This window comes from Phycodurus eques, chromosome 15 (genome assembly GCF_024500275.1).
Source record: "Phycodurus eques isolate BA_2022a chromosome 15, UOR_Pequ_1.1, whole genome shotgun sequence".
Lineage (NCBI taxonomy): Eukaryota > Metazoa > Chordata > Actinopteri > Syngnathiformes > Syngnathidae > Phycodurus > Phycodurus eques.
Genome location: NC_084539.1, coordinates 22,749,310 through 22,772,294, shown reverse-complemented (window position 1 = coordinate 22,772,294; position 22,985 = coordinate 22,749,310). Strand labels below are relative to the sequence as shown.

The 22,985-nt window shown below is 44.4% G+C and overlaps 2 protein-coding genes across 5 annotated transcripts; one reads left to right on the top strand and one right to left on the bottom strand.

Annotated features, from left to right (window-relative positions):
- Positions 1-356: 356 nt before the first annotated feature.
- On the bottom strand, positions 357-15,173 carry ptpn11a (protein tyrosine phosphatase non-receptor type 11a). 3 transcript variants are annotated; one of them, XM_061697839.1, is made up of 16 exons: positions 14,885-15,173; positions 13,457-13,579; positions 11,274-11,468; positions 11,007-11,199; positions 10,192-10,311; positions 9,940-10,053; positions 9,753-9,849; positions 9,265-9,362; positions 9,017-9,175; positions 7,503-7,634; positions 7,232-7,386; positions 7,096-7,163; positions 6,834-6,985; positions 5,717-5,835; positions 5,543-5,630; positions 357-4,224 (listed from the first exon to the last, which is right to left on the bottom strand). In XM_061697839.1, the coding sequence occupies exons 1-15, from the start codon at positions 14,896-14,898 to the stop codon at positions 5,561-5,563; spliced, it is 1,809 nt and encodes a 602-aa protein (XP_061553823.1). In that variant the 5' UTR covers positions 14,899-15,173; the 3' UTR covers positions 357-4,224; positions 5,543-5,560. The 3 variants fall into 3 exon arrangements, with proteins under 3 accessions (XP_061553823.1, XP_061553825.1, XP_061553824.1); XM_061697841.1 differs by lacking the exons at positions 357-4,224; positions 5,543-5,630 and having other exon boundaries at positions 5,748-5,835; positions 7,096-7,158; XM_061697840.1 differs by lacking the exons at positions 357-4,224; positions 5,543-5,630; positions 5,717-5,835 and having other exon boundaries at positions 6,727-6,985; positions 7,096-7,158.
- A 115-nt stretch (positions 15,174-15,288) lies between these two features.
- On the top strand, positions 15,289-22,905 carry tmed2 (transmembrane p24 trafficking protein 2). Of its 2 annotated transcripts, XM_061697960.1 has the most exons (6): positions 15,289-15,366; positions 16,844-17,033; positions 18,452-18,644; positions 18,773-18,790; positions 20,660-20,767; positions 21,938-22,905. In XM_061697960.1, the coding sequence occupies exons 2-6, from the start codon at positions 16,854-16,856 to the stop codon at positions 22,060-22,062; spliced, it is 624 nt and encodes a 207-aa protein (XP_061553944.1). In that variant the 5' UTR covers positions 15,289-15,366; positions 16,844-16,853; the 3' UTR covers positions 22,063-22,905. The 2 variants fall into 2 exon arrangements, with proteins under 2 accessions (XP_061553944.1, XP_061553943.1); XM_061697959.1 differs by lacking the exons at positions 15,289-15,366; positions 18,773-18,790.
- Positions 22,906-22,985: the final 80 nt, after the last annotated feature.

Sequence of the window (22,985 nt, the reverse complement as noted above, 5' to 3'; positions counted from 1 at the left end):
AAACAGGAGGCTGAAAAAAGGAAGTCAGCCATTCTGGTTTGAAGTGGCGCTTTCAGGCGAACTCGCTCATTCGTGCTCAATGGACAGTTCGAAAAAATTTTGCCGACGACTCCAGCTCCACCGATTGACACAAAATTGGGTGGACATGCCTATCATAACGGGACACACGAAAAAGTCTCAAGGACCCATACCCTCACTGGAAAAGGAGGTCAGCCATTTTGGTTTAAAGCAACCCGGTAGGAAAAATGCAATTCATCGCGACTAACGCTAGCTGAACACAAAAATACGACTTGAATGGTGTGGGAGCGGTTCATAAGAAATTTTTTTTTTTTTTTTGTCAACGTTGCTTTTATTATATGACAATAGTAGCAAGAAAAGTGCAAAAACACAAAATGAAAAATTCTTTACAAAGTATTTCAAAGAAAACAAAACAGTGTTGTTTATTTTGTCAATGGCATTTTGAAGCAATCGAAGAAGTAAGTGTCATTTCTAAGCATAATTAAGGCCTTCATTTGGGGAAAACAAGACTCGAGGCTCTGCGACGTTTTAAACCGCAAAATGTGCCTTCCAACTTGGAGTTTCTAAGTCATTTAGTTTGGTCCACTTTCATTAAAAACAATAAATAAATCCAAAACACAGCAGTGAAATGAGGCATGAGCTCGCCATTTATTCTTCGTGAGGACGTTAACGTGGTTAACTGCAATTTTTTTGTTGCTTTTTTTTTTTTTTTAAATCTTTATAATAAACTCTCTCGTTAGTCGTGTGTGTGTGTGTGTCAAGAGAGAACACTATGCATATACATACACTTTATCTTATTGGCAAGTAGATATGTTTTTTTTTGTCAGTACATTCTGCTCATGTACAATATACACCTTCAAAAATAGATTTTTTATTTTCTTTTTCCCCCGCCGTCAGAGTCACATTCGAGTGTTAAAGAGCGGTGCGGCCGCCGTCACGTGACGGCGCGGAAGGCACGTCCGCGAGTTGCCGCGTGGTATCACGGTGAATGCGGACGGAGCCCGGCGCGGCCGCTCGAGGAGAAGCGCCGCCGCCGCTTCCTGTTCTCGGCTGCGCGGTACGAAGGCCAAGTGAGGAAATCGCCAGGCCGCGTTTGAAGAATGAGCGGATGACGACACGGACGAGAAGAGCGATAGCGCGCCTTAGCGGAGCATCAAGCAACCGAAAAGGGATGCCGCGGCACCATGGCCGGCGTGCGAGTTGTTCGCGTTACGGGGCAAATTTGCGAGCCTTCTCCAGCAAAGTCGTTTGAGGATTCAGACGATATCCTCGATAACTATCTTAACGGCCATGTACCAGCACGCACAAGTACGACAATTTGGCGCACTAGTAGAACTACTGGCTTGTTTTCTACTATAGTGTACCCCCGCATAGTCACCCTGACCCTTTGCAGATTTGTTTTGGCGTCTATCCTCCATTATATGCTGAAAAAGTCACTTTTTGCGCTCAAGCCTAAGTAATAAAAGTATTGAAGCTTTTGCTTGTTCAGTTTGTGATAAAACATTCTCGATAAAGGAACAATTAAGAACACACGCTAGGGAGAAACCTTTCGCCTGCTCAGTTTGTGGTAAAAGTATAGCTTTGGCGCCATCTTGTGACACCTTGTTGCCAAGGAGCTACGTTAAAGTGAGTTGACAAGTTTCATTTAGACAAACGTAGTGCTTTGGGACCATCTTGTGGCATTTTAATGTCAACAAAACTATCTTGAAGTGAGTTGACGCGCTTCGTTTAGACAAAAGTAGTGCTTTTGTGCCATCTTGGAGCATCTTGCTGAAAATACACGATGTTGACGTGAGCTGAGGAGCTTCATTTAGGCAAAAGTAATGCTTTGGCGCTATCTTCACGCCAATAAGCTATCTTGACGTGAGTTGACGCGCTTCATTTAGACAAAAGTAGTGCTTTTGTGCCACCTTGGAGCATCTTGGTGAAAATACACGATGTTGACGTGAGCCGAGGAGCTTCATTTAGGCAAAAGTAGTGCTTTTGTGCCACCTTGGAGCATCTTGCTGCAAAGAAACTACGTTGAAGTGAGTTGAGGAGCTTCATTTAGACAAAAGTAATGCTTTGGCGCTATCTCAATGCCAACAAACTGTTTCAGTGAGTTGAGGCGCTACATTTAGGTAAAAGTAGTGCTTTGCCACCATTTTGGGCATCTTGGTGCCAAGGAACTATGTTGAGGTGAGTTTATGAGTTTCAATTAGAAAGTAGTCGTCGTACTTTGCTACATCTTCATCGTAAATTGCCCACCGATGACATCTTTGGCAGCTAGTACTACTGCTGAATGTTGACAATGTAGAATTGTTTTAACTGTGGCATACTAGTAGGACAGCTACATGTCAGAAATATGAGGGAAACCGCTAGTGGGCCTTTTTTCGCAATACTAGTAGGGTCCAGGATGCTACTAGTATGCGACACATGCCTACTAGTTGGACCTTGAGTACTACTAGTGCAGCACAGTCACAAAAAGTGGCATTCGTAGTGGCAAAAAACAAATAAATGTGTACGATTGTCATGCTCTAATGCGCTGAATTTTCTGACTCGCGAGGACCAAGAGCACAATCGTACATGGAGCTTACGATGGATATCGAGGATATCAAATCAAATGCTCAAACGCTTGAGAGCACCACAACAATTTGGGCTCACGAGTAAATTCAGTGACAAGCTCAGTCAGGGAACAATTGAAAACTTTGAAGTCAAAGTAGCGCTCGACTATGTATTTTTGTTTTTGGCCTGACAAGATCTTGGAAAACCAGCAAGTTCTTCAGGGGGCAACAGTGAGCCATGGAACCAGATGGCATTTTCTTTCGGAGTTACAGTATGTGCTTCCTTTCGTCATAGTGTCTCGAGTGTTAACAATAGCGTTGCAACGTGGCGCATTTTCCTTAGCCAGTGGCTGCCGGAGTTAGAAGACTCACTGACTGTATGCTATGCTAAGCTAAGCTAAGCTAAGGGGCAGCGATATCGGGCTTCTCGTCACCTTTGGCGACCACGTGGCGGCAGGGGCAACGGTACGCGCAAGGCAATTCGTTAGATTTAAAAAAACAAGAAAGACGACAAACACTACTCACAAAAAGTTTGAGATGTTGCGCTTTGGGGTGAAATGTCAGGATGAGCCTAAAGTGCACGTGAACTTCATTTGACCTTGTGTCAACTTTTAAACACACGTCCAAATGTTTCAGTACATTTTGCACAACTTGCTGTTTTGTAACCACGCAACATTAACAACCGGTGGTTGAGCTACGCCCGACCTATATGGAATGTTTTGGACAGATTATTCAGCCGATTAAAAAACTATATATATAAAATCCATTCCGACTACAGATTATTCAGACCATTAATTTAAAAAGAAATATATATATATATATATATATATAAACACTGAAAGTTACACCAAACTTGGCATTGTTGTTCGTTTGAACGTCATTATCGTTGGCCGATTTTTGGGTTTATTTTTACAGATTTATTTGGGGGGGAATGTTTGTTTGAATCTCATTTTCTTTGTCTGACGTTATAATGTGTCAATGCGTATTTAAAAAAAATTAAAATAAATATTTGAAAAGGGTTAATATCCGCCGATTAATTGGTCAGGCCCTATTTTGAGTCATGAAAATTTCACTCCAAAGCCCAATATCCCAAACTTTTTAAGCGTAGCGTATAATTATGCACTTAAAAATGAACGTTTCATGTCTGACTGGACAACAGCCGCAGCCAATCAGACGAGGCCCGCAAACAAACGCCACGTGAATGGACGTTCGACGGAGACGGCGTGAACATGAGGACGCGGGTTTTGTGTTCAAGGCAGTTGCGGCAAGGTCACGAGTCCAATCTTCTGCCAATCGTCAGAATGTCTGACGTTTGGCACAACTTTCTCTGCTAACCCTACAAACAATCGACAAGTGTTGCTTTAGCTAAAAAAAAGAAACGAAAAGAAAAAAGAATGGGGGTTGGCTTTGATTAAACGGTAACTGGTCAGGTTTGGTCGATGGGGATTTGGCGCCGCTCGGTGGCCGGCGTGAGCATCACAGTGGTTCGGGGTTGGACCGGAGGGCCAAAAAGCTTCCCCGTCCCTCTCTCACTCTCTCTTTCTTTCTTTCTTTCTTTCTTTCTTTCTTTCTTTCGTCTTCTGTTGTTTTACTGTGGTTGGTGATGTCCCGTTGTCAGCGGCGCGGTGAGGCTGGCGAGGAAACGGTCAGGCGTCAAGGGGTCCTGCGGGACATTCAGGTCACTGAGCCTTTTCATACTGCTCGTCATCACCAAAACAATATTACTGCTAATGCAGTGAAAACAGTCCTTTTCCGCGCTGCAATTCCTCAGGCCAAATTCTCTGTCCTGTCGCTTGCTCTCGAGCATCTCACTATCTCTCCATTCTGTCTCCCTCGTTATCCCATCTCTATCCTGTCTCTCCCTCGAGCCTATTTTTCTCTCTCGCATCTCTCTCTCTCTCTCTCTCTCTCTCTCTCCCTCCCTCACTCACTCAGTTTCTCCCTGGCTCCCGTCGACACTGCAGGGCATGATGGCCGATTGGAATTTTTGGTGAAAGCCGATCTTTTTATGTTGTCATTACAAAAACAAATGTGACCGCTAACGTGTACAGAACGCGTCCGTGAGGTGACACGCATGCGCACAAAAACAGCGTCACATGGCACAGTGTGCTCACGGAAACAAATGCAGGTTTCGTCACAACACTAGAAAGACGGCCAAAAATAGGTTGCCAAAACACGTCTTTTTAGTTTAAAATGGCTTACTTTAACCGGGATCCCTCGCCGTCGTCTGTTTTGCCCGATCTCGGTGCCGTAAAATGCGTAAAGCCACGTCGGCTGAGAACATTAGCCGCTAGTTAGCCGCTAGCAATCACCTGCCACGATTTTGTCCCATTCAGTCTGCCGCGCAGCTCTTCGGGCACGGCCAACTGACGGCTCGTTCCGTCGAGATCGTCGTCTCGGGGGAGGTGGCTACGTACAGCCGTTATCCACGATAAACTACAGGACTCGGAAGCGACTGTAAGTCAAAGCGGTGGCCGTAATACAAAGGAAGTAAATATGGCGGTCGTAGCATGTTATTCTTTGATTTGCTTTCACTCGAACCCCCAAAATTTGGACTCGGCGTTTGCTTTTCTATTTGGATTGATTCCTTTTTTTTTGCCACACTCGCGAGTGAACTCAAATTATCACCGATTTCTCTCGCTGGATCCTATCGTTATAATATATCCCATCTCTCGCTCTCTTTCTGCCCAATCTCGATGTGGTTCTCTTAATATACGACACGGCTCTGCCCTCTCTCTTTCTCCATCTCTCCGCCTGCTGTCTTTCTCCTCTATTACTAGCTCGGCCCAACCGACCGAGGCTTCCTTCGATGAAGTTTTTCCTTGCTCATACGGGATTCAGTTGGTCTCTCAATGTTTGAGGAGCATAAATGTCCACCTGCTCTACACGGAAAGTGCTTTCAGATAACATCTGTACAAACAAAATAAGATGGAATTGGTGGCGCACGAGGCCATCTTGTGTCGGCGCGTCTCCGGACTCACGTGGAATCATGGCCGATCTCATCTGAAGCTCTTCTGCTGCTGCATCAGGCCGACGTTCTCGTACACTCGGGAGTTGTCCTCGCGCATCCTGACACACGGGAACACACGAGCTCACGGCAATTAGCGGCCGGCGGCGAGCAGGAATGTGCGTTGGCGTAGGGAAGTCTTACTTACTCTGCGCAGGTGGGCGTGGGCAGCGGCGTGCACGGAGGAAGCGGACTCTGCTCGCCACCCGTCAGGTCTGACAGAGAATACTTGATGTTGGTGTACTCGCGACCTTTGATCTTACTTTTCTGGAACACACGCAAAAAATAAACCATCTCGTGATGGCTCCACAACACTCAAGCATAAACTCTACAGACACAACATGATTGGATTCTTCTTATTTTTGTATTTTATTATTATTTTTTTTTTAACTGTATCTATGTGTACGGGAGGACACTTTGTAGCGTGCAAGGTAGTCATGCTTACAGGCGTACCTACAGCGCTAGCATACAAATGGAATAAGTGAAGTCAGCCCCAAGTCTGAACGTACCCAATATTTGGAGCAAATATTTATTTGCAGTAAAAGAGAAAATACTGTTGTCAACATTTTGAATAATATCAATTCCAACACTCTGTTTAAATGCCTTTAAGCATTTGTTCATTTCTTTTTTTTTTTTTTATCTGTGATGACAGACAGAAAGTGCAGGGCCCGCTCAGGCTCAGCTGTAAGTCTAATAGCGATCAATGAAAATGGAAACATAAATAGCTCCCTCGAGTTGTCTGAAGTAAATCCAATTTTCTAATATTTCAATATAAAGTGAAATGTTCTCAAATCCTTCACCAATCTTGGTTTTCAGTTCAAACAAAAACAAGAAGTGTATGAGAGCAGCAACTCTTATGTAGTGAACGGAAAACTTTAATCAATCAATCAATAATTCCCTGAATTGCACCCAGTTTGATCTCGTTTCAGCCGTCGATTAAAAAATGCCAAGGCCCAAATGCGTCAAAGTGCCGAATATCGGCGCCGGTGACCGGCCTATCCTTAATGTATTTAGCATGGGTTGTTGTAGTACTAGTAATAGTGTGTACTGTATGGGTAGCATGTATAGTATTCATATGTATAGTTGTTAGCATGAAGCTGAAAAGGGGTTTCTTAGTTATTGTGTTTTAGGTTCAGTCTTACTCATGTGCAACATTTTGCTGGAGAAACGTAGTAGAGTTGAAGTGGGGGATACAAGAGCATTTGGAAAAATGTGTTGAAAGGGCACCAGTGAATCTGCTGTGTGTCACAAAGAAGAAATGGAACCTGCTCCTCCACGATCCGCCGCTGCAGCGTCTCGATGTAGTGTTGCACGGCCATGTAGATGAAGCGGTACTGAGCCTCCGTCTGAACCATTCCAGAGCGCTGGGAACGCACCATCTGGATGCTCTTGGGAACGTCGATGTCGCAGTCCACGCCTGGAACACACACACACACACACACACACACACGTCACTCACACAAACCCGTCCCTCACACACACACACACACACACACACACACACACACACCCCCAAGAGAGACTGACCTTTTTCTCGGATGATGTCGATGAGGATGTCGATGACGATGAAGGTCCCCGTCCGTCCGATCCCTGCACTGCCGACGCAAGCGTGGCCGGTTAGCGCGTGTGCTCGGCGGCGCCCCCTACGCTGAAAAACACGTACCTGCAGTGAACGGCGATGGGCCCGGCGTCCAAGATGCTCTCCTGCTTCAGGTTGACCTCCTCCAAGAAGTCCAGAACGCCGCCGGGGTCCGTGGGGACGCCGTGGTCGGGCCAGGCCCTGAAGTGGTACTGCCACACCGTGCGCTCCGTGTTGCCCTGCGGCCAAAAAAAAACAAAAAAAAAAAAAAAAAAAAAAAAGACTTTTTTTGTTTTTGTTTTGTTTCAACGCTTAAATGAGGAGGAAATGTCGTAGAAGAAGGAAAGCGAGTTACCTGTCCCACTTTGGAGAGTTTGAGTTCTCTGAGGATGTAGTCGTGCGCCGCCGTCTCTCGGACGTTGCGAACCCGCATGGCGCCGTATTCCTTCAGAGCCGACATGTCGGGCCAGTACTTCACACATTTACTCTGTCGACACGCAAACCACAACAGCAAAACGATATCAAACTGGAACAATAACAACAATATCACTAATTCTGATAAAAGACTAAAAATCAAAAAGCACAAATGTAAAGGGAGAAGAAAAATAAGTACACATTTCATTGGAATTTGCAACATCAAAAAGATAAATCAAATATGGTAAAAATAACAACTGCACAAATTAAAAGTTGTAAAAAACAAAAAGCACTCATTTCAATTGTCAAAAAAGTTAAAACATTCCAACAAAATGGAAAAGAGAAGTCAAAATCCAAATTCAATACTAAAAGCACAACCTTCAAGGAAACGGTCAGACTAAAAAAGAAATCGAATCAAATAAATGTATGAAAACAAAAATTGCAAACTTAAAGGGATCACTCAAATATCAAAGCAAACATTCAAAAAGGAAACATAAAAAAGTCAAAACTTTAAACGAAATTGTTAAAATAAAAAAAAATAACGTACCCACTTTTTGTGACATTTTTGTTTGTTGGTGTGCCGTGAGATTTTTCAATGGTAAAATTTGTGCCTTGGCTCCATAAAGGTTGGAAATCACTGCTCGACTCAGATCGTGGATTCAAAGCAACATTACAACGTGACAGAAATAACGGGTGCTAAGTCACTGTAATTGAATTACTTTATTGTAATTAAATGACGTCACCCACACCGAAACTTTAGAGCACGATTCCGCAGAACGGCGGCATGTTTACGTACAACCGTTAGCGCTAGCACTAGCCTGCTAGGCTACATAACGTTTTGTCGCCTGCTTGCGAGCCGTATCGTATTTAAAAGTACGTGAACGTACCTCAAGCGAGCCTTAAGCGAACGTCCCCTCCTGTCCCGAGGACCGGTGACCACCAACACACGTTTTTCCCCAATTTGTCCTTATAATACAGTCGGCGCGCTCCACTAGTTGTCGTCGTCGCCACGGTAACGAGGGTATCCGGTCGCATTTGAGTTGAGAAGATAAAGCCCGATGATCGTAAAAAACGGGACGGGGTGGTATCGGAATAGAAGATTTGATTGCAGTAGTCTGACATAGTGCAATCGTGAAAGAGCAATTTTTTTTCTGTCCCACACCGTCGACATGTTTTTTTTTTTTTTAATAACTTTAATGGCCGTCAGATATTTACATGACTACGGCAAAAGACAAGGCTAAAAATAAACTCGCTTTTGAAGTCAAATATACTGTGCACGATGGAGACGCGGAGTCAATGTCTTTTGCGGACCCGATCAACGACGTCATTGATCGGATCGGCCAATTACGACATTAAAGCCGATCAGCGTAAAATGCAAATTATCGGCCGATACCGATCAGGCCGATAAAATCGGCGTAAAGTCGAGTTGCAAAAGAAATCCCCGAGCAAGCTGACCTTCCCCCTCTCGACCTCCTTGGTGGTCATGACAATGACCCGCGAGTTCTCCTGGAAGACCATCCTCCAGAAGTCGCTGATGGTGTTCTGCAGGCAGCCCTGAGTGGCGATGTACGACTTCCTCAGCTTGGCGCTGTTGCACTTGTTGTCCTGGTCGGGCTGAACACGACACGTCAACAAAAGTCAACGATGACGACGGCGTGACGGTTGTCAGCGTGAGCGAAGGTGCGAGGATGAAGGTCATTTACCACGCTCGGGGATACTACCATGATGATATTGGCGTTGATGTAGTCGGATCCCGGCTCGTTGGGGTCTCCGTCCGTCAGGACCACCCGTGTGTGGTCGACTGCACGGGGGAAAGAAAAACTGAAGTCAAGAATTGTCCTGGGTGCGATAAAGTGGGCTACACACTACTACTACTACTACTACTACTCCTCCTCCTACCTACTACTAACAATACTCTTTCTTCTTCTTTGTTTTATCCGTCATTGTGGATGCCATGTGGCACCATACTGCCTCTCACAGGTCAGTCTTGGTACCACAACAGACATGCCAATGTGTGTGCTGTGCTGTGTTGCCCATAGTACAGAACACACAAGAGCAGTAAGAACACACTTGTCTAGTTTTTCCGAATCATGTGGAGACTCTCTGTTAAGATATAAAAATCGGTGTGTGTGTGTGTGTGTGTGTGTGTGTGTGTGTAGCCCACTTAAACTAAGACGGCATCCGCACTCACAAGGCAGAATGTTCTTGTATCGGTTCTTGTTCTTGTTCTCGGCCCTCTGGCCCTCTTTGCGGCTGTACAGCAGCTTGCACTCCTGCTGCTGCAAGGTCTGCACGGAAGTGAGAGGATTGGGCGCGATTTACAAATTCACAAATGCGCTGAACGCAGAGATGCGTGATGAAAACAAGTGAAGCCTTACCTCAAACTCCTCCCAAAAACCTTGCTTGACTTTATCTGTGGCCTCCGCCAGTTTGCTCAGCTCCCGCACTCGACTTTCGATCTCTGCTGCGTTGATGCGCGTGGTGTTGAGGGGCTGCGAGGGGGGCACGGGAGAGAGAAAGGACTACTACATGGACCTTAAGCTGGATATCAAGGATACGGAATCAGCGCTCAGACGGCTCTCCTCTCAGCGGCTCCCTCCGGAGGAGGACTTTTTTCGAAAGAGAGCTACCTGCTTGAGCTGCAGCACGGTGCCGAGGGTCTCCACCATGGGGTTCTTCTTGTAGTGCTCCACCAGGTCAGTGAGGGAGTCAAACTTCTCGCCACCGCCCACATCGTACTTCAGGTCGTGCTGCAGGAGGAGGATGCAAAGTCAAAGGGCCACCAGTACATTATCCACATTTCCACACAAAATGGGATCATTTACGTTTCGTTCAAACAACAACACAATCACTTGCCACGATCAGATCATTCCATGTCTGTGTAAAATATGACGGTTGGATAGTGACAGGGGTTATAGAGACGGGACATTTGTTAATTCACGAAAGGAAATTGTGAAAACAAAAATTCAGGTAAACCTCACCCTCCAAAAATGGGAAAAGTTTGATAAAAATAGTAAAAAGATCAAATGTAACCATTCTAATAAAACAAAAATTTATCATAAAATAGCATGTATCAAAAAGCGCAAATAAAGAAATTATACAAATTTAAAAAAAAAAATGTACAAATGCAAGTTAAATAAGTAAAATGTATGTTGTCAAATTAGAAACGTACAAATTCAAGTAAAATTGTGGGAAAAAAAATGCACGAATATTTTTTTTAAGATGCAAAAATAAGTCATCATTGAGAAATGAATAAATATAACCCCGACATTGTTCTAACCCATACAACACACAGTAGTGACTTCGGGAACTCCAAATGCTGAGTGTTGCATTGAGTCTGACACAGACAACCCGCGCGTGGCCACAAAACAGCCGCGAGCGCAGACACAACACTGCTCGCCAGCCGCATTTGAACCGGTTTGTGGCGTAGACGGACGCGGCTCACCTGGCATCGGATCATGACGTGCGTGACTTTGGGCTTGCTGTCGCTGCTGTCCGTCTTGTCGTCGCCCGTGCGCACCGACAGCACGAAGTCCCCGGGGTGGCTCTGGCTCTCCCGCACCAGGAAGCTGCCGTTCTTGCCTTTTTCCGTCAAAAGCTTCTCGGCCTCGCGACCCGATAGGTGCCCGTGGAACCATCTGGAATGGATGTGTTGGTAGATGACGCGCCATGTATTATTTATTTTTTTCGGGTGTTCGTGCAGCGGGCTCACCTCTCCGAAGTCGGGTCGGCGCAGTTGAGCGGATACTTGAGCTCGATGACGTCGCCGTTCTTCTCCTTGAGCTGCCCGTGGTGCTCCATGTAGTACTGCACCAGCTCAGCCAGCGTGGCAAACTTCTCGCCGCCGTACAGGTCATAGTAGTCGCCCGTGTTCTGGATCTTGATGTGGGTGACGGCGCCGTTCCGCCTGCGGGGATGCACACAGTGAACATGAAAAACTCAAAATCTTTCCGCGCTTGTGTGGGTTTTCTCCGGGTAAAATGTGCATTTCGGGGTAATGTAAAATAGGGCTGCAGTTCTCAAATATTTTAAGAATTAATTGGTTAAAAAAAACGATTTTATATTATTAAACAGGTGCAGGTTTGATTGTTGTCCACTCGGAGTCGCCCTCCTCACGCTAATCTTCGACTTTGCGCGTGTGACCGGACCGGTGGTGAGTGACGTGGGCGTCGGCAAATAAAGAGTGTCGAGTTGGCTGTTGTGAGCTCAGTGGCGCTTGAGTTGCCCGTGTGGGGGGGAAAAAAAAATAAAATCGCTCCGACGCTTCGAAGCAATGATTTAGTTTCCACTTTTTTTGTGGTCGAATTACTCAAGTTTATTGCCAAACTCAAGTTCCGCCGGGCCGCCATGTTATTTTGTGCGGCCCGCAAAAGTTGCAACAATTTTTTTTTCAGCCACGTGCCTGGTAATAACTTAAAAGTTAAATATAACTGAACTGTACTTAGAAAGTGATCCTTACATGTACCACTAGAGGGAACTCACGTACCCTCACAGATCTCTGTGAATGCCATTATTTGTGTTTTGACAGCATAAAGATTCTGACTGTTCAAACTGTTACTGTTGCACTTGTTGGGGTTCTTAATTTCTTAAAAAGACGACTACTAATGTCAAACTTTTCTGGGGGGAAAATAAATAAATAAATAAATAAATAAATAATTAAATAAAGATTTGCCCTGTCGGCTGATATTTTACACAAACTACTTTGGTATACAAAAACCTGAAGGCACCAAGCTGTATTCGTTCTGAATGTTTTGTCTTTTTTTTTTTTTTTGCGGAATCAGCTGCTGAGTCACCAAGGAATAAAAATTGTTTTTAAGTCCTGCACTGTCATCTGAGAAAACGCGGGGGGGGGTGGAACTTGCAGATCTGAGGTTCACATGTGACTTGTCGTTAGCTCAGGATCAGCAGGGACGAGTCTCCCTTTGGAGAACATTTCTGCGGCCCTGAAAAATGAGCGAGTCGGCAGCCAAAATGTTGGCCGAAAATAAAAAAACCGATTGCATTTTATAGTAATAGTCGTCTCACTGAGAGGGGGCGCTATCGTTTGGAGTCAGCCAGCCTCGCCTCTTAACTGGAACACGTAGCTCCGACTATTCTGGCCGCCCTCCACTGGCCGCCTGTGCACTTCAGAGTTCATTTGCATAGTCATTTTTTTTTTTTTTTTTTTTCAAATCTCTGAGTGGTCTCGCCCCACCTTACCGGTCTGAGCTGCTCCGTCGCTACAATCCCGCCACCTGCTGCTCCTGGAGGTACCGAAGGCCGAGCAGGAGCTCAGAGAGGATTTCAGGGTTTTCGCTGTTGCTTGTCTCAAAATATGGAATGACCTGCCAGTGCACATTAGACAAGCCCCTTCGCTGTCCCTTTTTTTTTTTTTTTTTTTTTTAAACACACCTTAAAACCAATTTGTATTGCTTGGCATCTGCTTGAGCCCTTATTAGTGCTTTATGACTCAAACGGAGTTGAGTCAGCCTAAAAGTCTAATTGCCTTAGCAATTTTGGAACGTTTTCAGACAACAAGAACAAACTCAGCACGTTCGACAAACAAGAAGAAGCCACTTGTCTCGATTCAGCCTCTTGGTATTTGTATTTCACAGTCTTGAAATGGCAGTCACGCGTTTAATAAGCCAACAAATTATTTTGAGCTTTTGTTTGGTTATTTTAGGTCTGACGTAAGCCATTTATAGCAGAGAAGAAGCAGAAACCTCGGCTTTCTCACGTACAGGATGACGGCAATTGCTTTACAACTAAAAAGTCTGCTTTTAGGCATGTTTGCAAATGAATAGTAAGTACTTTTGCAATTTTTGAATGGACTGATGGCTCTTAAGAGGTACACACCTACTAACATTTTGAGGCCAAGTTGTCGGTGTGAAAGGGGTGCGCGAGCGCCTCACTCACCGCACTGACAGGGTGAAGTCTCCGGGGTTACTCTTGCTGGGTCTCGCTAAAAAGCTGCCGTCCACGCCGCGAGTCAGCAGCAGGTTCTCCGCCTCCACGCCCGTGATGTTGGGGTGAAACCACCTGGAGAAAGGCAAACAAGAGTGACCGTTCCCTCCGGGCTCACTACCGTGGCGCCAACTCCTTTCTACGTGGAGCGCGGGGCGGTAGTCTGCAGTGGCCCGTGGCTCAGTGGTTAAGATCATCCGCTGCCACCGTGTGGGGGACCGAGGTTCAAGACCCCGACCGGACCATCCGGCAACATCCCCCGGACTCCCGGCTGCGGTGTCCTTGAGCAAGACACCGATTCCCCGGGCGCTTCAGCTGCCCCAATGAGTTCCACTAACAAGTGTGTTATGATGGGTAAAAGAGCAAATTTCATGTTCATGGCAATAAAAGTGATTCTTCTTCTTCATTAGTCCCTATGGAAAAATGCACAGATTTTGCCTTGAGCTTTTTTTTTTTTTTTTTTTTTTTTTTGTAATCGAATTAGTTGTGTGATTGGATGAATCGTTTCACCCTGAAATGTTTGACAACTTTTGTTTTCAAACACGTATGAACTTATGGCCACTGCATTTGGACTGAATCATGATTGAAGTACAGTTCTTCCATCCGTACCAGTTACCCTCACTCGCGTCGCAGGTGAGCTGGAGCCTGCCCCGGCTGAAATGCGAGGTGAATTTGCTGACCACTCGCCACCGTGCCGGCATACCGTTGTTGTTGTTGTGTTTTTTTACTTTACTTTACTATAGTTAAACGCAATGTTAATGTTGGAACTGTGCATAATGTTACAGTGGGTTACGATAATATAAAATAGATCTCGTTTTTGATGAACACGTAGGCCTTCTAAGCTACTGGCTTTTCATGTTGGTAATGATGGTGGAACTTGGAGAGCCAAGAGCTGTCGTTTCAAAATAAGAGTTTCGAGGCAAGGTTAAGTCTCGGATGCGCCAAACAGGACACGACGGACGTGACTTTAACGAAGCTTCTTTTACGTATGAGCTATTATTCCACTCCCGCTGGTTCTTCCAACTCCTCGTGCAGTTTGCCTCGTCGCACGTCAAGAAAGGCGCTCCGAGTTGGTCCTGCGGTTAATGTTGCCACATAACACCGACATCATGAGCCTCCCTCCGAGTAGCGAGCATGAACGTTTGGTCAGCAATAAGGAAGCCTCGTGTGCTTTGGTTGCATCGTAGGGTTACAATGTGGGGAAAACATGCAAACATGTTGTCACCGGTGGAGGTTCGCGTTTCGTGGCGAGCCAGCGGCGGCCGCGGCCCCCCCCCCCCATACACACGGACACGCTGCCCCAAAACTGCTCGGTGGAGTTCAAGTTACGCAGCTAGGTTAAGGCCATCGGCGGACGTTGTTTTCCAGACAAGCGCTTACCTCCGAGATGTCATTTTTTTTTCCGCTCCTCACTTCCTTCCCCACTCGGCAGCTAGCAGTAGCTTCTGTCCGGCTAGGTGACGAACCTTCGCGACCGTTTTTCCCTCCAATCGCGGGGCAAAGACGTTCATCGGCTCATATTCGGCCAAGACGAGTGCCGAAATCACGGCATCGACCAAAAAAAGTAGGCGCAAGAACAACATAAAAAGTGTCTGTAGGCCTGTCCCGCAGACTTCAGACCAAGTCGATTGTTGGACGTCACCAAACCTGCGACAAACCAGAGGGTGCGTTGTATTTGGTCACCCGGCACGGCCGTTCTCGGCGTCGCGCCGCCCCTTTGCCGGTCAAACCCATGGCTCCCGACTCATCCGGGCAACAGGGCAACTAATTGCAACTGCTCCCGAGTTTCTTCTGTGCGCGTGCGCATAAAAAGTTATTCCCTGTTTTCCGAGCGGACCGAAATGTGCGTTATGTGAACGAAGGTACGCTTTTGAAACGTCATGTTCCGTGAACAAAAAATGACGTTTAGATCCTTATTCATCCCTCGAATGTGGACAGAATGTAAGCTATGGTTACATGTCAATGACTAACAAAAAAAAAAACGAAATGCAGTGAAAATGTGACATATTGAGGGTGCGTTGTATTTTCACGGCCGCTGCGGCCGCTTTGTCGGTGTCGCGCCGCCCCTTCGCGGGAACGAAAAGTGAAAATGAAAGACTACTTTTTGATGAAAAAAAGTAGCGAATGTTTTCCAAGCGAAACGCTAGCGATGTTAAATACCGCCGATTTACTTTGTGTTGTATACAGTGGGGCCTTAGGACACGAGTTTAATTCGTGCCGTGTCCACGCTCGCAACTCGAAACGTCATCTTGTTTTGTCTGAACGGCAAGGATGCTCAACGCTGCCAACTGCAAGAGCACTTTCAAGACCGGAAGAGTTGACTTCCTTTCCTGTTAATGATGACCTCAAAATGATCTGAATCATCAAAAGTAGCAATATTTTGTTTTGAGAATCCACCACGTGCACCAAAATATGCATCGCGTGAAAGATGGTTTGTCAGAATGCGAGGTTGGGTTAAAGTTCCACCGTCAAATGTTCAATATTGAAGACACGCCATCAATGAGCCGATACAATTTGATGTGTAAAACAAAAAACTTCACTGTTGGTGTTCAGTGGACCGGTTTTGTACAACACAGCGAATGATCTAGTAGAACACATTATAGGTTTCAGTCATCAAATTTTTAAATTTGGGCCAAAATTATTGTTTCGAGTTCTTTTTGTATATCCACGATCTTTTAATATATCGCATATGAGTTGGCAGCTGTTCCTCAAAATGTGAGCAAGCACACTTTCAAAACAGAAACGTATTATTTATTGTCATTATCTGGAGAATATTGATTCAATAGGTATATCATGGTAATGTACAGTTACATCCCAATAAAGTAGAATATGGTCGAAAAATCCAATTATTTCAGTACTCATACATTCCATCCATCCATTTCCTCGCGCTTATCCGAGGTCGGGTCGCGGGGGGCAGCAGCGTCTTCTCCGAGTCCACGAAACACAAGACTGGTTAAGATGAACCCGAATGTGTAAGTCGAATGATTGCATGTCGTTTTGTTTAGAAATTGTATTTCCAAATTGAGATGAAGTCGCATCTTGAAACGGAGGCAATTGACTATATCTATGTTTTCTATAGATAAGATAGATGGCTGTGGTCCTGTATCGCGTTTTGTCACGTTTGAGCCTCGCCGCTCGCCGTTGACGCCTTACGTGGCAATCACACGGCCGCCGCAGTTTTGCCACTTTGGGCTTCTTCTTCTGCTCTTTCCGGCGCTCATCCAGCCGCAGCAAACTGCACCCCAGCAGGGGCTCCAGCGCACCGGCGACACTTTACAGGCTCAGAGTTGCCTCAAAATCATTATTCGTTTTGAAAACGTTTTTTTTTTTTTTGTAAAGCAAACGAAGCATGTTTACGACGTCGGAGCTGGTTGTCCTGCTGGCCGTCCTGTCCGCCACGGCGTCCGGCTACTTCGTTAGCATCGACGCCCAAGCCGACGAGTGCTTCTACGAGAAGGTCAACTCCGGCACCAAGATGGGCCTCATGTTCGAGGTTGCCGAGGGGGGCTTCTTGGATATCGACGTGGAGGTGAGACGCCGGCCTGAAGGTTTTCGGCTCACCGACGCTAATCTGCGGCAAAGGAGGCGAAGGCCCGGCGCGGCTGTCAGCCGCCATCTGTTAGCATTAGCGGCGCCAATTTTGCGGCGCTAACGGCAAACTTGTCTTTTACGTTTCATTTTTGCCGTCAATCATTTCAAACTTGTTTATTGTTGGCAGAGAGAGAGAGAGAGAGAGACAGACAGACAGACATTTAAGAGACTGAATGTTAGTTCGGTGCTGACGTGCCGGCGAGCATTTAGCCACGTTATAGCTTCGCTGTGTAAATAATTGCGCTATTTATTATTATTATTTTTTTACATTGTGTATTTTTCTCCTTTTAAAGGTGTACGCGTGGGTATTTGTTTCCATATGTTTCTTACAAGAATTGAGATTACATTCTTGTTGATGAAAAACCCGGACGCTTCCATATGTTTCTGAGCAGCGACTATGCAGTTGAATAATGAAATTCCCATGTGTTTGATTAACTTAAATCATTTTTAAATTGTATTAGACCATGCTTGTTGCTGCAGAAATACCCGGATGTTTCCATATGTCAGAGTAGAGGCAACAGTCGCCATTCACAGGGCTTAAAATGTTTATAAATACCTATATTCAAAGTTTCGACACTAAATGTACCAGTAACTGTAATCCAAAAACATTTCAAAATCGTTTCAAACGCATCAGCCTTAAAAAAAATAAATGATTTACAGATTATTTGATGTTTTTTTTTTTCCAGACGTAGTAAGAGTACAAGCGCTTACATTTAAGTATGCACCAATACCGAGTAGCGATACAGCTAACGTCATCACATCTTGCAATTGTGATTTCATTGTGCTTGCTTGTAACCCAAAGCACTTCAGTTATTTGGTGTGGCAGGCTCAACTCTAGGGGGCACTATACAAAAGGAGCACATACAGTTCTAAGGAGGCGACGAATGTCAAGTCTGAGGGAGGTGCAAATAGGATGCCATGTTACCTTTGTGTGTATACTACAAATTCAAGTGAGTAAAAAGAGCATTTTTGGTTTTTTTCGAGTAAGAGTACAGACGTACAGTATCGGCACCGTAAGCGCAAGGGCGCCGATACGTTTGTCAGCCTGCAATTAGCACATTCCTATTTGCCGTTCGATGACGTCGTTGGGCTCAGTGACTCATAGCGACTCTCATTGTTGACATACATAAATGGTAAATGACTCTTCAGCTGGAGTCGGCTACTTCCTGTACCTTCCGCTAAGGAGCTGTTAACTTTCACCACTGCCAAAAGCTATGCAGACCTTTTTTTTTTTATCTGCGTTGTCTTGAGGGTTTTTCACGAGCCGCCGATATCTTATCGTCGGTATCGGTACGAGCCCATCCCTATTATTATTATTATTATTATTATGAATGCTTTGTCCGTCGCTCCTTCCAGATAACCGGCCCCGACGGCAAGCAGATCTACAAGGGCGACCGGGAGTCGAGCGGCAAGTACTCTGTGGCGGCGCACATGGACGGCACCTACAAGTTCTGCTTCAGCAACAAGATGTCCACCATGACGCCCAAGATCGTCATGTTCACCATCGACATCGGCGAGGCGCCCAAAGGCCAGGACATGGAGACGGAAGGTGACTTAGCCGGACTTTTCTTTAACGCTGCCCCCTCGCGCTGCTGTTTTCTCTTCCCTCCCCCTCATTGAGTTTTTTGTTTGTTTTTGTTTTTGACCGTCTTCTGGACGCTCTCTTCGTCCCTCCAGGCGGCGGCACTTGGGATGGTAGGCGGCGAGAATGCGGACTTTTCGTGCACTCGCTAACCCGATGATTCCCAACCCCGTTAGCGTCGTGTTGAAATTGAATTGCTTCAGTAGTTACGATGTCGTTACTATAAGTAATTTGTGTTCATCCAAGTCAGCGACGGATAGTCGGTCAACTTCATTTTATGAAAAGAAAATTGGCGCATTGAGAGTAAAATTATGTCATCATTTCATGAGATTTCAGCGGTATTTTAGGAAAATAAAACCATATTATGAGACTAAGGTCGTATTATGTCATTATGAGAATAAAGTTGTAGTATTAGGAGAAATAAATAAATAAATGCCCTAACCCTATTTTAGAGGGGGGAAAAAAAACAATATTACGAGAATAAAGGGGAATATTATCCTAAGAATTTATAATTTTATGGAAATAAAGTTGCAATATTGGGATAAAAATACATAATTGTAAAAGAGTATGTTTAATTTTATGAGAACAAAAAATTTAAAACAATCTTATTTTAGGTGAATAAAATGATGTAGCTAAAGTTGTGAGAGGCACAATCTTAATGGGGGGGGGGGGGGGGAGAACAATACTTTTATGCCGATATATAATAATATTACCAGGAATAAAATCATATGAGGAAAAAGTGTGATTACAAAAAAGTAATCATTTATGGAGAGTTTTAAAATGATGATGATAAATAAATCCATAACATCATCAGAATAAAGTTGTAATATTATCCTAAAATGTTGTAATTAGAATAAAGTGGCTATGTTAGGAGAATAAAATTAATAACTGTACAATAGTGTAGTTGTAAAATTATGAGAATAAAATCAGAACTTTACAATAATTTTTTTCCTGTTAGCGTAGGAGACAAAAAAATAATGTGACTGAAATTGTAGTATGTAAAGATTTAAAAAAAAAAGGCACCAACTTAATAGGGGGAACAAATATTTTATGCGCATATAATGCTAACGTTACCAAGAATAAAGGTGCAATATTGCAAAAAAATTTAATTGGTTTGTATTTTTAAAAGTAATCATTTCATGAGGTTCTTGTTTTGTATATTAGGAAAAGAAAACTATTGTATTACTAGATTAAATCGGCAATATGATTCTAAAAAGGTAATTTTATGAGAATAAAGCTGCAGTAGTAGGAGGAGAAAAAAATGTTGAAATATTATGAGATTAAAGTCAGATTTTTACAGTATTTTTTATTTTAGGAGAATAAAATGTGAACCATATGCCAAGATATATATGGGTATAATATTAAGTAGGATAGTTTTTTTTTTATTTTACGAGAGAGAATTATTTTACAATTTGTGTCATTATAGAAGAATAAAATCATATGTGAATAAAGTTTGTATATGGCAAGAAATAAATCTATAAACATAATAGGAAAAACAAAATTGTATGCAGATGTAATTATGAATATTACCAGATAAGAAGTTGTATTATTCTAAAATCAGTTGTTTTATTCGTATAAAAATACTCATTTTAGGTGAACAAAATCTTGACCGGAAGAAAGTGGCCAACATTGAGTATTCCTTCTTTTTATTTGGCGTTATGGCGAAGTTTTTCACGTCGATGACGCGCTTTGGCTCAGTGACGGTTGGGAATCACTCGTCTAACCAGAGTTGTTGAGCGCCACGAAGAGTGCGCCTTGCTGTGTGTGAGCAATTGGAGTGGTTTGACTTGTTTGGCTGTGAAAAAATGCAATTCCGTCAACACCCCCGTGTCGGGAAACTTGAATTGCCAATTAGGATTCCAGAGGTTGTCGCTCGTCTCGTTTCTGCGCACTCGTGGCGGCGCAAGACGAGTGTTGTGCGTGTAGCGCACGGCGTTGTGTGCGGTTGTGACTGGTGTGTTGTTTTATTTTGTGTGCGGCAGCGCACCAAAACAAGCTGGAGGAGATGATCAACGAGCTGGCCGTGGCCATGACGGCCGTCAAGCACGAGCAGGAGTACATGGAAGTCCGCGAGAGGATACACAGAGCCAGTGAGTGCACGCAACAGCATTTGATGCAAAAGTGACTTTTTTTTTTGTTTTTGCATTGATACCAATGAGAACTAGGGTGGGCTACGTCCCTTTTTGTCATTGTGCAGGAAAGTGGTCTAAAAATTCACCGGAGCGATAAAATCCGCTCGCTGAGCACAATAACGGACTGTCAAAATGGAACTTCGCTTTGGTTTGGACCAGAATTCATCTGGCTGAGCTACACATGCAAATTAGCCATGTGTTCCCATTCCCAGTTTGGATAAACTTTAGAACTTTTTAATATTTATTTACAATCATTTTGTACTGTATTGTTTTGCCCCCCCCCCCCCCCCAAATAACTCCATTAAATCAAGGTTCCACCGTATCTATATATTGCACAAGGCTTTGGCCTGAGCGCCAAAACAGATAATGTGTCAGTAGCTCATCACAACTGTGGGGGCGAATGCAAGCAAAATTAATGCTAGTTCAATTAGCCAGTCAATGGAGTTTTGCATTGTGTGTTAGCACAAAGCTAACTGTCTTGCAAAAGGCAGAAGTGGTTGCTGGTGCTTTGGTTAAATACAAGAACAGAACATTCTTTTTGTTTTATTTTTAGTTTTAAATAGGGCTGGCAGTCGATGACTTTATAAAAATCCGATCAATCACACACTTGTATTGTGATTAAATGCGATTAATCACAGGTGCCAAATATACCATACCTAGTACCGTGTTTTGCTTTGGGATGCTATTTTGATCTTGTTGTGCTTGGATGAAAAGAGCTGAAGCGGTGCACTATATGCAAATGACCTTTTCGAAAGTCCCTTCGGGGTGACTTTTGAAGCAACATGTGCCGCCGAGCACTCCAGTTGGAATCGCCTGACTTATCGTTGACCTGATCGCTGACCTCACGGCAACCTGCGCCGCATTTCAGATATCCATCCACGGTTAAGGTGAAACGGCGTGTGTGATTCATCGAAGTTAATAGTCATTTTTCAGTGAGTATTCATGAGCTAACGCTTTAACTTTGACAGCCCTCGTTTTAAAGTCAACTTAAAGTGGTAATTTCTTTTTTTTTTTTAAGTATTTGTTCACTATGTGCCAAGAGGTTTTTAAATTGTGACAAAAATGCATTCTTTCTCCTTGCAAAAAGAATCTGACTCACTCAGGTGTGCTTTTGTGCTCCCCGTGCAGTCAACGACAACACGAACAGCCGAGTGGTGCTGTGGTCCTTCTTCGAGGCCCTGGTCCTGGTGGCCATGACGCTCGGACAGATTTACTACCTGAAGAGGTTTTTCGAAGTGCGGCGGGTGGTGTAGCGGAACGGCAGCGGCGACGCGAACCCTCGTCCTCCTCGAGACAATTCTTTCCACTCTGCGAAGCGGACTGGCGGTTTTCACCACTTTTGATTTCTTTACGTTCTTCAAAACGGCCGCAAGATTATGTAAAGTGGATGTTTTTGTTTTTCTCCCCCCTATGTGGTTTCATTCATTTGCTCATACTGCTTTTCGGACCAACTGAGCATTTTAAATCCGATGCGAGGTTCTGGAATTTAAAGTTTTGTCACTTTCGGGGTTGGTGTATGGTGGTTTGATCTCAAACAGCGGCCGCTTTAAGGGGGTTAAAAAAGGGCAAACGATTCCGTTTAAATTGGTAAATTTTCTAGCAAATAGTTGAATGGGGGGGGGGGTGGAATGTGTGTGGGGGGGGCTGATCTACCGACTGCTGTGTGCTTTTTGTGGCTGCTTATTTTGTTGGTGGGATTTTAAATTATCTGATTGTACAACAGTTTGGACTTGTTTTGGAACACTTTCACTGGGACGCAACATTCGGATTTCACCTTTTGTTGTTGCGCGCGATTCAACATCCTTTTTTTTTTTTTTTCTCTTCTTCTTTCCGCTCTTTTGCTAAACGTCCAAAGCCGCCGTCGGTGTCTTCACTTTGGCGGCTGTGCCCCGTGCGTCGAGTCTCAACTGAAGTGCTCCAAGGTTTTTGTATTCCCCCAAAAAATCTACTTTGGTGTTGGCTCAGGCAGGAAAAGTCCTCTGCACTCAGTCTCTCGTTTTCAGACTCTGACACACTGATGCATCCATCTGTACAAATGTAGAACGGTTGTTGAAAACAAGCCCCAGGTTTCATAATAAAGAAATTCTATACAATGACTGGCTGCAAATGATTAATATTGGAAAAACAATTCATCCATGTCGTTCTTGACTAGTAAGTGGTGTTGCAATAAATACAC